At 42.6% G+C, this 14,689-nt stretch overlaps 1 protein-coding gene across 8 annotated transcripts in view; it reads left to right on the top strand.

The window, feature by feature from the left end:
• The first annotated feature begins 1,112 nt into the window (after positions 1 to 1,112).
• eml1 (EMAP like 1) overlaps positions 1,113 to 14,689 on the top strand; it is a 52,066-nt gene continuing 38,489 nt past the window's right edge. For 5 of the 8 annotated variants that reach the window (XM_005723949.2, XM_005723950.2, XM_005723951.2 and 2 more), the window contains exon 1: positions 13,688 to 14,328. In XM_005723949.2, coding sequence (XP_005724006.1) covers positions 14,262 to 14,328 — 67 coding nt within the window. In that variant the 5' untranslated portion in view covers positions 13,688 to 14,261. Of the gene's footprint in view, positions 1,323 to 13,687; positions 14,329 to 14,689 lie in introns of those variants that run through there. The other 3 variants (XM_005723952.1, XM_005723953.1, XM_005723956.2) reach the window with 3 other exon arrangements.

The following is a 14,689-nucleotide window of genomic DNA, read 5'->3' on the forward strand; positions in this document are numbered from 1 at the left end:
AGCAGGAAGCCCTCTAACATCTCATCCCCTGTGTTCTCTCAAATTCTCAAGATAACCCCGGTCCCCTGGCACTTAATCCTAACCTTTCTGACACTGGTTTTGCTGGAAAAGTCTTCCATCTGACCCACACTTAATCACATGCTAAACCTTTCCCTCTTGTTAATCCTCCCAGTCAAGTGACAAAGGGTCAGCTGAGTAAGCCGAGAAGTAATTCAGAGCTAAAAGTGTGGAAAGGCTGGCAACGAATTCAATAAAAGCTGCAGGCAAGTAGGCCGGTAATTCGTGCAGCATTATGAAGTGTCTGGCAAGCACTTTTCTTTGTCTCCTCCATCACAAAAGGATTTAAAACAAAGGGTGAAAGCTGACGTGGATGATCAGTAGCCCAGCTTTTACTTTCCTCTTGTCTAGTTTGTCTCTTCACGTCTTGTCTGGCCACAAAAGACAGAACTAGTTTTCTGCTTCCTGTCTGCCTGTATTTAGTAAAAACAGAGTAAATGGAATTACTCATAAACATTGTCTCTGACTTATTTATAGGAAACAATACGCAGCACTGACCGAGTTTATGTTTAGCTGTCAAAAATGCAGTCTTGACGAGTCATTTGATCCTGGAATTTTCTTGGTATCTAAGCTGCTTGAGGACCTGGGAGCAACACAAGGTTTCTCCATACAATCCTCAATGAGGCACTACTGCCCTCTGCAGGAAATAAAAGTGACTACTGCCAAAAATGCCGAGCTTTTCTGCCAGGCCTGGGCAAACCTGTCTCTCAAGGGATAAGAAGTTTACTGAAGGGTTTCTGTTACAGGCTGGAGGGATGAGGAGAAAAGCACACTGGAAAACAAATGTGGCTCTGGTTATTTTATAAGGAGTTTCTTAGGAAAATGCTTAGCCTGCCTGTTTTGTCGGAGGCAAAGTGAAATAAAACTCTTATCTTTTTTAATTTTAATGATTACATGTGCTTTCAGTAGAAAGCCTGTGACATCATAGCTCAAAGGTCTGTCATATCTAAGAGAAACAGTATCCCAAGTGAGGGCTGTAGTTACAAATTTAGTGTCCAATCGCGCGGTGTCCGATGTTTGACTGGCATATCTAAGGGCCACTAGCCAGATTGGGAGCCAGAGGGAGAGAGTGAAAGCAGACAAGGCGATAGAGAGTCTTAGAGTGAAACAGTCTAAGAGATAAAAGTAGAAAGCAAAGAGTTGGACCACACATTGAAGGAGGCACAAATAGAGAAGAAGCAATCAGCTGCTTACACCTAACTGACCAGGGAAGACGCTGTCCCGAACCTCTGTGGCCATGTCTGACTGTGAGGGGCTCCCTATGGGTAAGAGGAGCCTGAGTCTGCGTGACTTTTGCATGGGAATGTTTACGCATGTGTTCGAGAGAGATATATGAGAGTGCACATCTTGCAGGTCTGGAAATTGGATTCTGTATCATCTGCATTTGCTTCTCTGTTTTCTTTCACTGTGTGTACATTTGAAGGAGGGGAAGGATTTGGGGAGGGGAGGAAGGGGGTGGTGGTGGTGTGTGTGTGGGGGGGGGGGAGCAAGTGGGAGGGGTGGGTGTCTTTCTCAGCCCATCCTGTTTTAGTCTAAACCCTCTGCTGGGACAGCTCACCCAGCAAATATTCAACTGCAGCGAGGGGCCTGTTCAGCTTGAGGCCTTATATGGAAACTTGGAGCGAATTCCCTTTTGGTTTCATCAAAATGCAGAATGACTGCCCATAAGTTTTAATGTGAGATGTGCAGGGAAGGAGAGAGAGAGAGGAGGATGAAGGTCAGGTTGGATTAAGGCAGGGAAGTCCCGGCAAAGCTGCGCATTTTGTCGGTTTCTCCAATTGTTCCTGTGAGAAGGATGTTTGGATACAGCAGTGCTACATGTGTGCCACAGCATTAAGCTAAAGGTCATTTTGTGCAAGTGCAGCCAAGCTAAGAGAAGAGATGAGGCCTTACTGCTTCCAACAGAAACAATCAGTTATAAATAGAAGCCTTTCCCCTTGTCTGGTCCTTTCACTCCTGCACTCTCTCACTCATGTTTCATTCTCACCTCTGTCTACCCCCCCCCCACACACACACACACACACGCCCCCATTCTCACTGTGGGCCATGCATGACTCTTTCTTCGGTGTAATTAAACGCGACTCAGCAGAATGAGAAGCCTTTGAAGTCGGCAGTTATATAAACTGCAGCTTTGAGACGAGCAGCCAAGATTTTTTGTGATTGTGTTTAATGAAGAGCTGACCACGCGGTGGCCACGCCTCCTTATCCTATGATATCATTCCCTATTGCCTTTGCCAGGAAATGGCATCAAACCCGATAAGCTAAATCACTTCCAAGCTCTCATTTCAATGCAGATTCATTTTAGCCCCTCCCCCTTCCCTCTTTCTTGCCCTTTCTGTCCTGCTGACTTCATAACTCAATAAAATTCCATAACTTTAAAAGGCTTCTGCTACAGATCTATATTTCCAGCTTTACATTCCAGTTTTTATGCTGTTTAAAACTAATGTACTCAGCACGTGCATATTAAGTTCGTTCATTCATTCCACACGCGGCAGTGACTCAGATGTTTTGCACAGGCTTTAAACCTTTTATCCACACATTCTGTATCTTTTTGAAATCTTTGCAGTGCAATTTTTAGGTTTAGTTAAACATGTGTTTCATATTTTAAACAGCCTGTTTCAAGAGCAGATGTTTGTGTGCAAAGATGACAAAGCAATGGTGCACGCATGTCTGGGAATGAAGATGTTATCTGTAGGAAGCGGTGTCTGGGAAACAGCACTTGGAGAAATAAACAGTTTAAAACAGCAGCCTAACGGTCAGTGAGTCTGATATAGGGACGCGTTCGAGTTCAGTTTCTGTAAACAAACTCCTTAAAGAAATGCACATTATGTATTCATGCCTGAGTAATATCACATGTGTGCATTTAAAGCATGGCTTGTACTGATGATTAAAATGTATTTCTTAATCCTCATTAGTTAGTTTTGGGGACACCATGGACCTGAACCATGTGGTCCTCTTGTTGCATGTTATCTGTGTGCATGCGTTGGTTTTCTCACGTTGGCATGTGTGGCAAACAACCACACACTCTCACATCCACAACCACAGTCAACACACAACAACAGTCTGACTCTCTTAGATGGTCTGGTGACATATTAAGGTTGTATCTTGCTTTTTTTGTCCATAGCTGGGCCAGCTCTTGGATTTATGTAAGCATCCTGCTCATGCTTTAAAGTTAAGTGTAACTATATAGTGTAGAAACTACGTGATATGCAAAGAGGGTAGATTAAATTGTTCATATCATGTTTGAGTGAAGTAAGTCAATAATACAGCAATGTTAAATCTGGCGACACCGCACGTGATTTCATCTCGCGCGCTTTGGATCGTGGTTTGGTGAAGGCATCCATCTCAGTCAAGCTGAGCAGCCGCGTCTACTTTTTTGGGTATACTGATAAAAGGAAATTGGGCGGTTGTTACATTTACAAAAGTCTAACTTGTAATTTGAACAAAATAATGTCTTGTGTGTTTGGTGAACGTAATTAAATTATGTAGGATTTGTATGAAATTCAACAACTTAATTTGTTCTTGTTGAGGTGATCTGATACAATCTAGTAAGAGTGATTAGTTGCTGGACTCATGAAATTCACAAGATCACATGAGATTTCAAACTGCAGGAAAATCACTGGAGTTATAAGAGGCAGACAACTACACACACACGGACACACACCACGTTTATGCTATCGCCATTTGTTGTGGTTTAACCTGTCAAGGACAAAAACATACTGAAAATTCTGCATCAAGCCTTGAAATCATAGCTTTCCTGCTTTTGTTAAGCTGTTGCATCACAGCAAGAAGGTCCTTGGTCCAAATCCCCATTCTGGCGGATTTGCAGTGGGTTCTCTCTGGGTATTCTGGTTTCCTCCCACAGTTAAACATCATGCAGTTATTAGAGTTAGGTTAATTGGTGATTCCAAATTGCCCATGAATGTGAGTGCAAATGGTTGCTTGTCTCTATGTGATAGACTGTCCAGGTTGTACCCTGCCTCTTAACCTATCACTTTGGGGTTATGCCCCAGCCCCCTGCAACCCGGATAAAGATAGGAGGATGGTAGTAGTAAATCCATTCAATTTTTATGTAAACCAGACTCTAGACCTTGTTGAACATTGTGTAATATGAAGAAAGCATGTAGTATTTAAGTGACCAATTACTATTGGAGTAAAAGTTATTGAATAGTGTTGGGATAAAATGACAAAATTGTGAAGGATTAAAATATTCTAAGAGTTCAACTTACTTCATCTAAACATGTTTCAATCATCCACTATTGAATTAAGTAAATCCAACACTTTTTTTTAGTGTATAACAACTAAGATGAGATACTTAATGCAGAATTAAGTGATACTGCCGTCAAAATGTCTAATGAAAACAGTCCTCGTGTTGCAAAAAAATCACAAAACATAGCGGCTGATAATCAATTTGATTTTCCTTTTTTCTGTGTGTTAATACTTGCCTACAATTAATAGTTGTAGTCCTACTACTGTCCCATAGGTGGCAGTATTGGTATGCTGAATGAGTGGCTGTGGTAGTGGTCATAGAATAAAGGCAAAGCAAAGGGCCATAAAAGGTGGCAAGTCCAGCCCCGTTTTATGAGGCTGGGAAAGTGAAATAAAATGGAACAAAAGTACATCTGAAAAGCAGCTCCGGCTGCTGTGTGTCACCTAACTGAGACTTTTGGGGACAGAAATAGAAAGTGACAGAAAATGTTGAGCATCAAGCCACATTAGATGCAGTATACCTGGACGCTCTTGAGTGTGCATGTCTTTGTGGCGAGTGGGAAGCTTGTAAGAGTATGTGTGTCTCTGTGTGTGTGTGTTCAGAAATGCAGATGACAGTTAAAGATGGCGTCATGCACGACTCTCTAACGTCAGACCTCCATCTGTGCCCTGAATATGAGGACAAGTGGCTCTGCTGATGTGGAACCTTTTTCTTGGTTCATTTGTCATGTGGGCTTTGGAGCAATGACCTGCAGTTCTGAGTGAGTTTCCTGCCACGAATTACCATAAATTCTCGAGCAGAGGCTTACTTTAGCCCAGGTTATTTAAGGCTGAACTGAAGAAGAACTGCGATGCTGTGACTTTAAAAGGGACAGGAAAGGATTGACCGGCAGGTTCAGCGAAAAATCATTCGATTCAAGACCAATGAACATAAAAGTTGTTACAAAAAAACGCAGAGTGGAAAGACATCAGAGAGTTGTAGTATACGGCTGTTGAGGGTGGTGCATGAGCGAAGGAGAGAGCCAGAGTTGGTTGTTCAGGAAATGGGGGGAGGGAGTGGATGGGTGTTTCAGCGGCCGAGTCAGATTTGATTAATGTTGTCGTTGCTTGAGAGAACACACAGCTCCGAACACTCTTGGATACACACTGTGTGTCCATATTACGCACCACAGCGCTGCTGGGTTTTCATGGTGGTGATGAGGTGGATTTAGATTCCTGTCCTTTAGATGAGTAGAACAATTTTCACAGTAGTAGAAAGCTGATGAATTCCAATCCCTCCCACTGACCTGCACGGGGCTCTTTTCTGATTTTTAATGGCCCCGCACGGCAATGGTTGCAAAGACTTTCATGGATTGCAGTCCATTGAATTACACCAGTCCTGTTCTACCTCTGTGTCCGAATTATGCCTCATTAACATATAGATTAGATTTAGAGAAGTCAGTCTGGTTTATAAACCTTCTTTCCCACTTCCATACCATCATTAGTGTGAAGGCGACGGGGTCAGGCAGGGTTGGGGAGGAGGCGGGAAGCGGTATCAAAGGTTGACAAGAAGCAATGAAGGCTGAGGTAATACCCACAGTATGATTTTAAAGGGTGTCACGATGTTATGAATTTCATAACGTTGTAGCAGAAGATCAAGTTCTCCTCTTTTCACACTTTTTTCCGCTCAGATCATCTGCTTTTTTCTTCCTGCCTTTCAGCTCAAAACAGGCCTCTCAAAGGTGTCTCAAAGCGTGTTTAGTGAAAATTCAATTCTGTTCTCCACACATTTACAATCTCTTTTGAGGATGCCTCTTTCATCCTGGAAGAAAAGCAGTGTCCTCTTTCAGTTTACTTATAGATCTTTCCTTTCATTCACATTAAGATTTTTTTCTTTAAAGGTTTTTCTTTATCCAAAATGAGAGTTTAGATATTGAAGGAGGTATAAACTGTGTCCACTGTAAACCCCAAACTGCATTAGCTGTTCATCACATTGGTTACTCTAAACCAAAGGTGAGTTTTTTATCTTAACCGTGTATGAAAACTTTAATCTCCATCTGTATTTAACATAAAATGTATCTAAAGATCCTTACTTATTTTTAAACTGTCTTCCAAACCTTTTCTCTTGAGCTTAATTGAGAGAAATGAAAAACACACAGCACTGATATGACGCTTATGTGCTACTGTACGTCCTAAAAGCAATAATGATGGTATTTATGGTCGACATCCAAAGGTTCTCTTGGAAGTTCTGTTTGTATAAAAGTTGAAAATGTGTGGAAATTTTAAAAAATGACAAATCTGTTGAGTTAAGCTTTGGCTTTAAAAGCACTTCCTGATTTTACAGCTGCAAACCATGAACACTTGTAAAGCTCGACTCAGTATCAGATTACACTGAGCTGAGTATTATTGTTGGAAAGCACTGATCAAGTTTACATCTGCTGAACAGAAAAAGAGACAGCATACATGAATACTTGCGCTCTATATGTTTGTTGCCCTATTAATATTTTCTTTACCTTTACCTTTCTTTACCTATATTTAAAGGTTAAAACAGATTGGCCTGCATTGACTGTAGCTCCAGCACAACTTCTAGGCTTACAGTTAATCAATGAAAATAAATAAATGCATTGACACTGACTAACAAAACATATCTACACAACTCCTACTTTATTGTAAATCTGTGTAAATAAATGCGAGGCTCTGTGGATATTACAGAGACTGGCAGTGGATTTGAACATGAGTAATGCTGTTAAGAGTTCATGACGAAAGGAGTGCATTAAAACACAAGTGGTGACCCAGTTTTCCTGAATGGTAACATCAGAATTTGGCACTGCTGCTGCTTGTGTGGCTCACAACAGTGCACTATGCTGTGTGGCTGCTATTTGATTTAGCCATGCGCCTCTCTGTTATGTTTGCAACATTTGCGAGCCGACTGTCTTCAGAGGACAATTAGATGAAGTATTTAATTTTAGCAAAAGCAGATGGCTCCAATTGCTTACTGCAGGATATTCATCTCTAACAGTGTTAGCCACGCTAGCATCGTCACAGGAGGCACTGGTGTCTGTGGCATACATTTGCATTTGCATCTAGCTTCATGTAGTGGTGATACAATTTCTATGGCAGGGGAGGAACTGCTTTATCGGGATAAGTAACTGTCCATGTGTCAAGCTGTGTATTTTAAAACAGTATATGTACTTATAATCTATGTGATGTAGGCTTTTCTGGTTTCTCAAACAGAGCTGCTAACACTCTGGATCCCCCACTCACCCACGCCCCCGCTGAATCTAGGTCACATTTCTACCACATAATTCATGATAACAGAAACTCTTAACAAAGTATCATCCTTGCAAATTCTTGTTGATCTGACAGGGTTAAACTAAACTATCTGCCGTTCTCTCTTATGCAGTGGAGCCAGCAGACTGTCAGGTTCTTCCCACGTCGTGTCGGGCTGGACCTTGATAAATGAAACATCAGCTGAAATCACCGAGATATGCAGTACCATGTAGGCAGCCCTTGAAGCTAATAATGCCCGACACACGGGTACCATAGTTCATAATTAAGTGTCATAAAATATGTTTTATTCTGCACTCAGAGGCTCTTCTGTTAAGAATGTATTAGAAATGACAGCTTATTTTTTTCCCAGCATGTGGGGGATGATGTCTTTTCAACAGACTCTCGGCTGATTTGCTATTCCCTCTCACACTCAATTTATCTCTGCTCCCATGCAGACAGCTATTAAAAAGAGTAAGCCTGTCAGTCACAGAGAGTAACCGGTCGTCATTTAGGTGCATCAGTGGCACCACTGATTTTAAAGGATATCAAACAGGCCAAGATATTACAGTTCTTAGAGGGGAAATTTGGATATTTCAGTTCAAGAAAAAGTACACTACTAAAAAAAAACATAAAGGATTTTTTTTATCAGACAACAGCATCAAATCAGTTAAAGTTGTGGGATAGTGATCTGGTCATTAAAACAGGTGGTTTTGCAGGTTAGGCCACTGGAAGTTTTGCTTTCCTCATCCTCCTTTCTGACTGTTTTTTCACTAGTTTTAGGTTTGACTAGGGTCAGTGTCACTATTGTTAGCATGAGGTGATACCTGGACCCTATAAAGGTTGCGCAGGTAGTCCAACTCCTCCAGGATGGCACATGTGCCATTGCCAGGAGTTTTCTTGTGCCCCCTGGCACAGTCTCAAGAGAAGGGAGGAGATTCCAGAGGCAGGCAGTTACTCTACTAGAGCTGGACAGGGCTGTAGAAGGAACTTAACCCATCAGCACAGCATTGCCCAGCCTCATGTGGCGAGAGTATGCAGGCAGTTCCTGGAGGATATAGGAATTGATACCATTGATTGGCCCCCACACTCACCTAATCTAAATCCAATAGAACACCTCTGGGATATAATGTTTCGGTCCATACGACACAACTTAGATTTTTGTTTTCTGGGGTTTTCCCATTGAGATCTGGTGTGTTTCCAAAGTTTTCCTTTAGTTTTTTGAGCAGTGAACATGAAGTTAAATTCATTGTTTCAATCTTTATTGTTTCTCCGTTTCTTCAAAAAAGCCATGCTGGAGACTCTGCATGAGCAGCACTGCTAACATGCAGTTTAGCCAGTTTATACCTGCTTGACCACATGCTAACCCGAGTTACCAGTTGCCATTAGCACAGCGCAAAGCATGGCAAGAGATAAATAACTGTACGATTTAAAATGTGGCCGTGTTGATGGGACAAAAGAGCAGGTTAAGGTTAAGCGATAGACTAAGACATCCTGAGGGAATTATGAGTATCTGTCGAGGCGTTTGAGACTGTTATTTTCATTTCATTTGTGAACCAGCTTGTCACGCAAGAAGGACAAGGCAAGAGATTGTAAAAGTCATGACTCACATATGCATTCTCTGGCGACCATGAATGTCTGAACCACATTTTATGCGTGTCATCTCTGAGGCATATTTACGGCAGTGCACCGAAAGATCGCTTTGAAATGAAAACCTGCAGTATTTTGCTGTCACTTCCACTGTGGGATGATGAGTTAACACAACAGCTAAAGAGCCAAGTGAATGTTCTCACAACCATGGAAGTAAATGAGAAACACTCGTTTAATGTGGAGGGTTCTATGCTCGCTCTTTCCTATTGGCTCATTTTGTCCTTGGCACAAGCTCATAGTGGCTGACCTTTGCTACCTGCTGCTACATTTACATTTTAGATTTAACACTTCTCCTCTTTCCATGTGAAAAAGTAGCTAGTCAACCTTTGTATATAGTTTTTTTTTAAAAAAGGATAGGTTAAAATTGTACTTGATGTAATGTTTAACTATTATAGCTGGAACAACCCTCAAAGCTGCAGCCCAAAAACACAATCACTAAGATGTGTGTATGGTCTTTAGCTGGCCAAAAAATCTGGGAAACCTGATCCTACATGTGTCCATAGGCTTTGTTTAAACTCTGTGTTTATATAAATCAATGGGAGCCCAGGTTGAAATAATTTGTGGTGTAAAGCACAAAGCAGCCCAATAACCAGGACAGACACACAGATGGTGGCTGGATCATGCAGAGGATTGACCTTGTTTCCTCTTCAGCTCTGGATTTGATTGTGTATAATCCTGGCCCACTGACAGACTGACTGATCATCTGTTGATAATAAAAAAAAAATGTCAGCAGTTTCTTTTTTCTTTCTGAAACAAAAATAAGTTTTAAAAAATGAACAGCACGCTAAATGTTGAATGTGACCTTCAAGTGCCTCATGGGAACAAAAGGAGTAAAAACAGAGCCAGTTGAGAAAGCAATGGAGAACTACAGGCATGATGCCAAGCTGCCAAGTTAAAAGTGCTTTTAAACAAATGACGCTAACCCCTGTTAAATGTATCATGCAAATAAAGTTGAGCATGTGCTTTAAAACTACCATGCATTCCCCTAATTTTCCACTGAACTACCATGTGCCCAACAGTATAGTATTATTATGGAATAAAAAGAAAGTAAGGATAATTAAAGAAAGGATTAAAGAAAAAGCAGTAGCAATTAGAGTAAATCTGTGGTTTATGCTTTTGTTTCTTGGCCACTAGGGGGCAATAAAATCAGCAGACCACAACACAAAGGTATCATCGCTTTTTTAAGCTGTTATGGCTAACAGTTAGAAGTTAGAACAGTTAGCAGTAGAAAACATATAGCCACTATATCTTTTTACTCACCAGCTTGTTATAATGCCTTGAAAAGAGCGTTTTTGTGTTTTGAAATCGGACGTGGTGAGGGGTGGCTAAGACTGTGCACCAGCCTGAGTCTGTCCTAGCTAATCCTCCTTCCTATCTCTAATGATGATCAAAATTCATGTGTTCTAATAATATATTGTTTTATTCAGTATAACTTTTTAAGTTTTCCAGCTACATGTGTCACCCCCTGCTGGCCAATAAGTAGAATACAGGTTTAAGACTATTACACAGTGGCTTCATTTTTCAGACCCAGAGGGCTAACTTCTACACAGTTTATGAAGTGTAGCCACTTTAAAAAAAAACATTAACTAAAAATATTTAGCTGATAAATCCCCCTGTTTGTCAGGTTTTGTTGTTTGCATGTCTAACTGACTGCACAGATTGTGTGTTTTAGAGGCCGTGCACACGCAGTATTTGTTAATAGAAGTGGAATAGCCTCACAGTAAGTGCAGCACTGTCCCGCTTGTCCTACAAGTGGTTCACTGATGGGCAGTGAGGGTGGGAGCAATGGACTGAAAAGGGATGGAGCAGCAGCACCAGCACACTTCACCACCTGCCACCCTCTGAGTTGTAGGTGGGGTCAAGAGCCCCATGGGGCAGGATTTTGGAGGGAATATACTCTCCTCTGGCACAAGCATATGCACAGAGAGACAGATACACATAAAACCAGACCCTCTAATCTAGATCCCACATCAGACCCTGCAGTGAGATGCTACAATGGGATTTACCATAATCTGAGCCCCTTCAGACAAAACACCACTGTGACCTGCAGTCTTTCAGAACAAAGCACAAAGGGTGTTTACTGTGCATGTTTTGCTTGTTCTTCTAGCAGAGAACTGCAAGGAATTCCTTGTTTTATCTCAATCAAAACACTGGATGTTGTACTACTCAGGACTAAAAATACACAGACTGTATATTAATGCAGGACAGCTGGGTGCACAGTTATATTCTGTGGTTGTTGATAAGAATATTAACTGAAGACAGTGCAAAGGTAAGAGTTTTTACATTGTAGCATTCTTGCGAATAAAGAGCGAAAATGCAGCGCGGGTCTACAAAGAGCACCTTGTTTCCTTGCATAATCCTGTCTGCTGGTGAGCTTAGTCGATCTGCTGTGGGCTCGATGTTATTGTGTAATAAGTGAAGCCGAGTGCAATGTTTTCCCCGAGGTTGACGCCGTGGAGGGCCTCGAACTATAAACTGATCACTGCATGCCTTTCATCCTCCTTTCCTCCCATGCTTCTTAATTCAGATAAAACTAAGGTTATTGTACTCGGCCCTGAAAATCTTAGAAATATGGTATCTAACCAGATTCTTACTCTGGATGGCATTAGCTTGGCCTCCAGTAACGCTGTGAGGAACCTTGGAGTCATTTTTGACCAGAATATGTCCTTCAATGCACATATTAAACAAATATGTAAGACTGCTTTCCTCCATTTGTGCAACATCTCTAAAATTAGAAATATCCTGTCTCAGAGTGACGCTGAAAAACTAGTTCATGCATTTATTACTTCCAGGCTGGACGACTGTAATTCATTATTATCAGGATGTCCTAAAAACTCCCTGAAAAGCCTTCAGCTGATCCAAAATGCTGCAGCAAGAGTCCTGACAGGGACTAGAAAGAGAGAGCAGATTTCTCCTGTTTTGGCTTCCCTTCATTGGCTTCCTGTTAAATCCAGAATTGAATTCAAAATCCTGCTCCTCACATAGAAGGTCTTAAATAATCAGGCCCCATCTTATCTCAATGACCTTGTAGTACCATATCACCCTATTAGAGCACTTCGCTCTTGCACTGCAGGCCTACTTGTTGTTCCTAGAGTATTTAAAAGTAGAATGGGAGGCAGAGCCTTCAGTTCTGTCTTCCTTCTCTCACCCCAACCGGTCGCAGCAGATGGCCCCGCCCCTCCCTGAGCCTGGTTCTGCCGGAGGTTTCTTCCTGTTAAAAGGGAGTTTTTCCTTCCCACTGTCGCCAAAGTGCTTGCTCATAGGGGGTCATATGATTGTTGGGTTTTTCTCTGTATCTATGAAGCGCCTTGAGGCGACTTTTGTTGTGATTTGGCGCTATATAAATAAAATTGAATTGAATTGAACTTTTAAAAGGTCAAATCTAGCAGGGTCACCTTTAAACCAGAGATATCGTGACAGGTACCTGCACCAACAGAGCATCGTGTTGACTGATAGAATCACGTGTTCTGGACTGCTATGAAAAACATCATGTATCCTTTCATGGGCTCGTCCCTCTGCTCTCTTTAGAGCTTCCCTGCCTTTGTGTGACTTTTGTCGGCTTTGCCTTGTGATCTCGAGGGAAAAAAATGGGGGAAGTGTTTCCGACACGAATATAGGCCACAGACACTGTGTTCTTAGGCTTTATTAGTTTTCCCTTCAAGCCTGAATTATAAATAATGCAGTGAGACCCCTCCTCTCGTGCACATACAAAACCCTCTCTCTGTGTCTCTTTTTTTCTATAGGGTACCCCCACCCTCACAAAACTCCCACCCTGCTCACTTTTTAATTTGCTCCTTCTTTCTACACCCAGCACCCTCCTCGAGCACCACTCAATTTCTTTTTCCTCCTCCCCCCTCTACCCTCCATTTATTTCTCTCTTTCCTCAATCCCCTATAGTCTCCCTTTCATTCTCTCCCCCTCTCGTCCTTGTTTTAAGGAACCCTCGGTCTCTGCGCAGTCTGCAGCAGGGCAGATAAGACGGACAGAGGACAGAATGATAATCGTGTTTAGTCACAGCTGAGATCCCCTTGGCAAGGTTCAGCTCAAACGCTTGGAGGAGGTGACGTCGGTTTTGTTGTGGTGTGTCCCCATGTGACTCCGTACTCACACCTACAGTATATGTGACGTTGCTGTGCATGTGAGAGCAGGAGGATAACATACCAGCTACTCTATGCTGACTTCTCTTTCAGCTCTTTTTTTCTCCTGCCTCCTGTCTAATCTCTGTTTTCTTCTCCCCAATGCCCTTGTCTCATTCCTCTCCCACTTTGCCCTTGCTTCTCCATATTTCCCCATCTGCTTTCTTTCTTTCTTCCTCTATTTCCTCTCCTGCCATTCCTCCTTTCTCTTGAAGTCTCCTTCCCCTACCATGTCTTCTCTTCTCCCCTTTCCTCCTCTCCTCCGCTCCGCTCCCACTAAAGCTGGAGGAGGAGGAGGCTGTAGCTGACAGGCCCAGCCCCCTGCGCTCTGACTCGTCCACGCTGTGTGTGACGGGAAGGCTGGGCTGTCCCGAGCATTATCTTAACACTCACACAGCTCCTGACACACAAACATACACACATATACACAGCGACAGCCTGTGCCAGAGCTCGCCTGCGCTGTCAGCTCAAGCCCTCTTAAAGCTGTTTTTTTTCTCTTCTCTCTCTCTTCTGGAGATCAGCGAGAGCTAACGACACACAGCTGTCTCTCCTGAACGCTGGAGAAATAAGGACAAGAGGAGCCAGGGGAAGGGAAGGAGAGGACGATCACAGGGGAAAGAAAAAGAAAACACGACCGGCAGCCTCTTAACTTGTGTCCCTGTTCAGTCATTCTTCTGCAGGGAGTGTTTTCTGCTGTAGTTCAGGACTTTTCTTTTCTTTTTTTTGTGAGAGAGGGGGATTTGAAAAGAAGAGGGGCTGGAGTTCACATGACATAATCGGAGTGAATGGGTTGCCATGGTGACTCACCCAGGGAGCCTGACCCGTACAGAGTGAATGGAGGGAGCGCCTCGGACGCCAAGTGAGTGATAAACTAAAGTAGGGGAGTCACCAGAGAGAGAGAGAAGGAGCGAAGGAGTGGTGGGATACCAGAGGGAGCACACAGGTGCCGAGCAGAGGCTGAGAATGGAGGACGGTTTTTCCAGCTACAGCAGTTTATATGACACCTCATCACTGCTACAGTTCTGCAACGGTAAAACTAAACTAACCCTTCATATACTCCCATCCCTCTCTACTATGAACTGCATGCTGCTTTCTGGATTTGACATGTCACCAGCTGACTGGTGTGACTTGACACCCTGCAGAGGTGTTAGATGTTGCAGACATGAGCTGGATTTTTTGTAAAACTATAACATTTTCCATCATTGTTTAGATCTGGATGCTCTTCAATTGATTAATCACTAGACTTACTGTCAAACAGACGGATGTTTAAGTCAAAGCAGGCGCTCCCGGGTTGACATTTACAGGATGAAAGAAAAACTAAAAGCACTGCAGATTTAACAGGAAGTGTTTGAAATCAAGGCCGGGCTGATGTCAACAGCCTCCATCAGGAG

The sequence above is a fragment of the Pundamilia nyererei genome, unplaced genomic scaffold (assembly GCF_000239375.1).
Source record: "Pundamilia nyererei isolate P.nyererei 1_Seehausen unplaced genomic scaffold, PunNye1.0 scaffold00010, whole genome shotgun sequence".
NCBI classification, from domain to species: Eukaryota; Metazoa; Chordata; class Actinopteri; order Cichliformes; family Cichlidae; genus Pundamilia; species Pundamilia nyererei.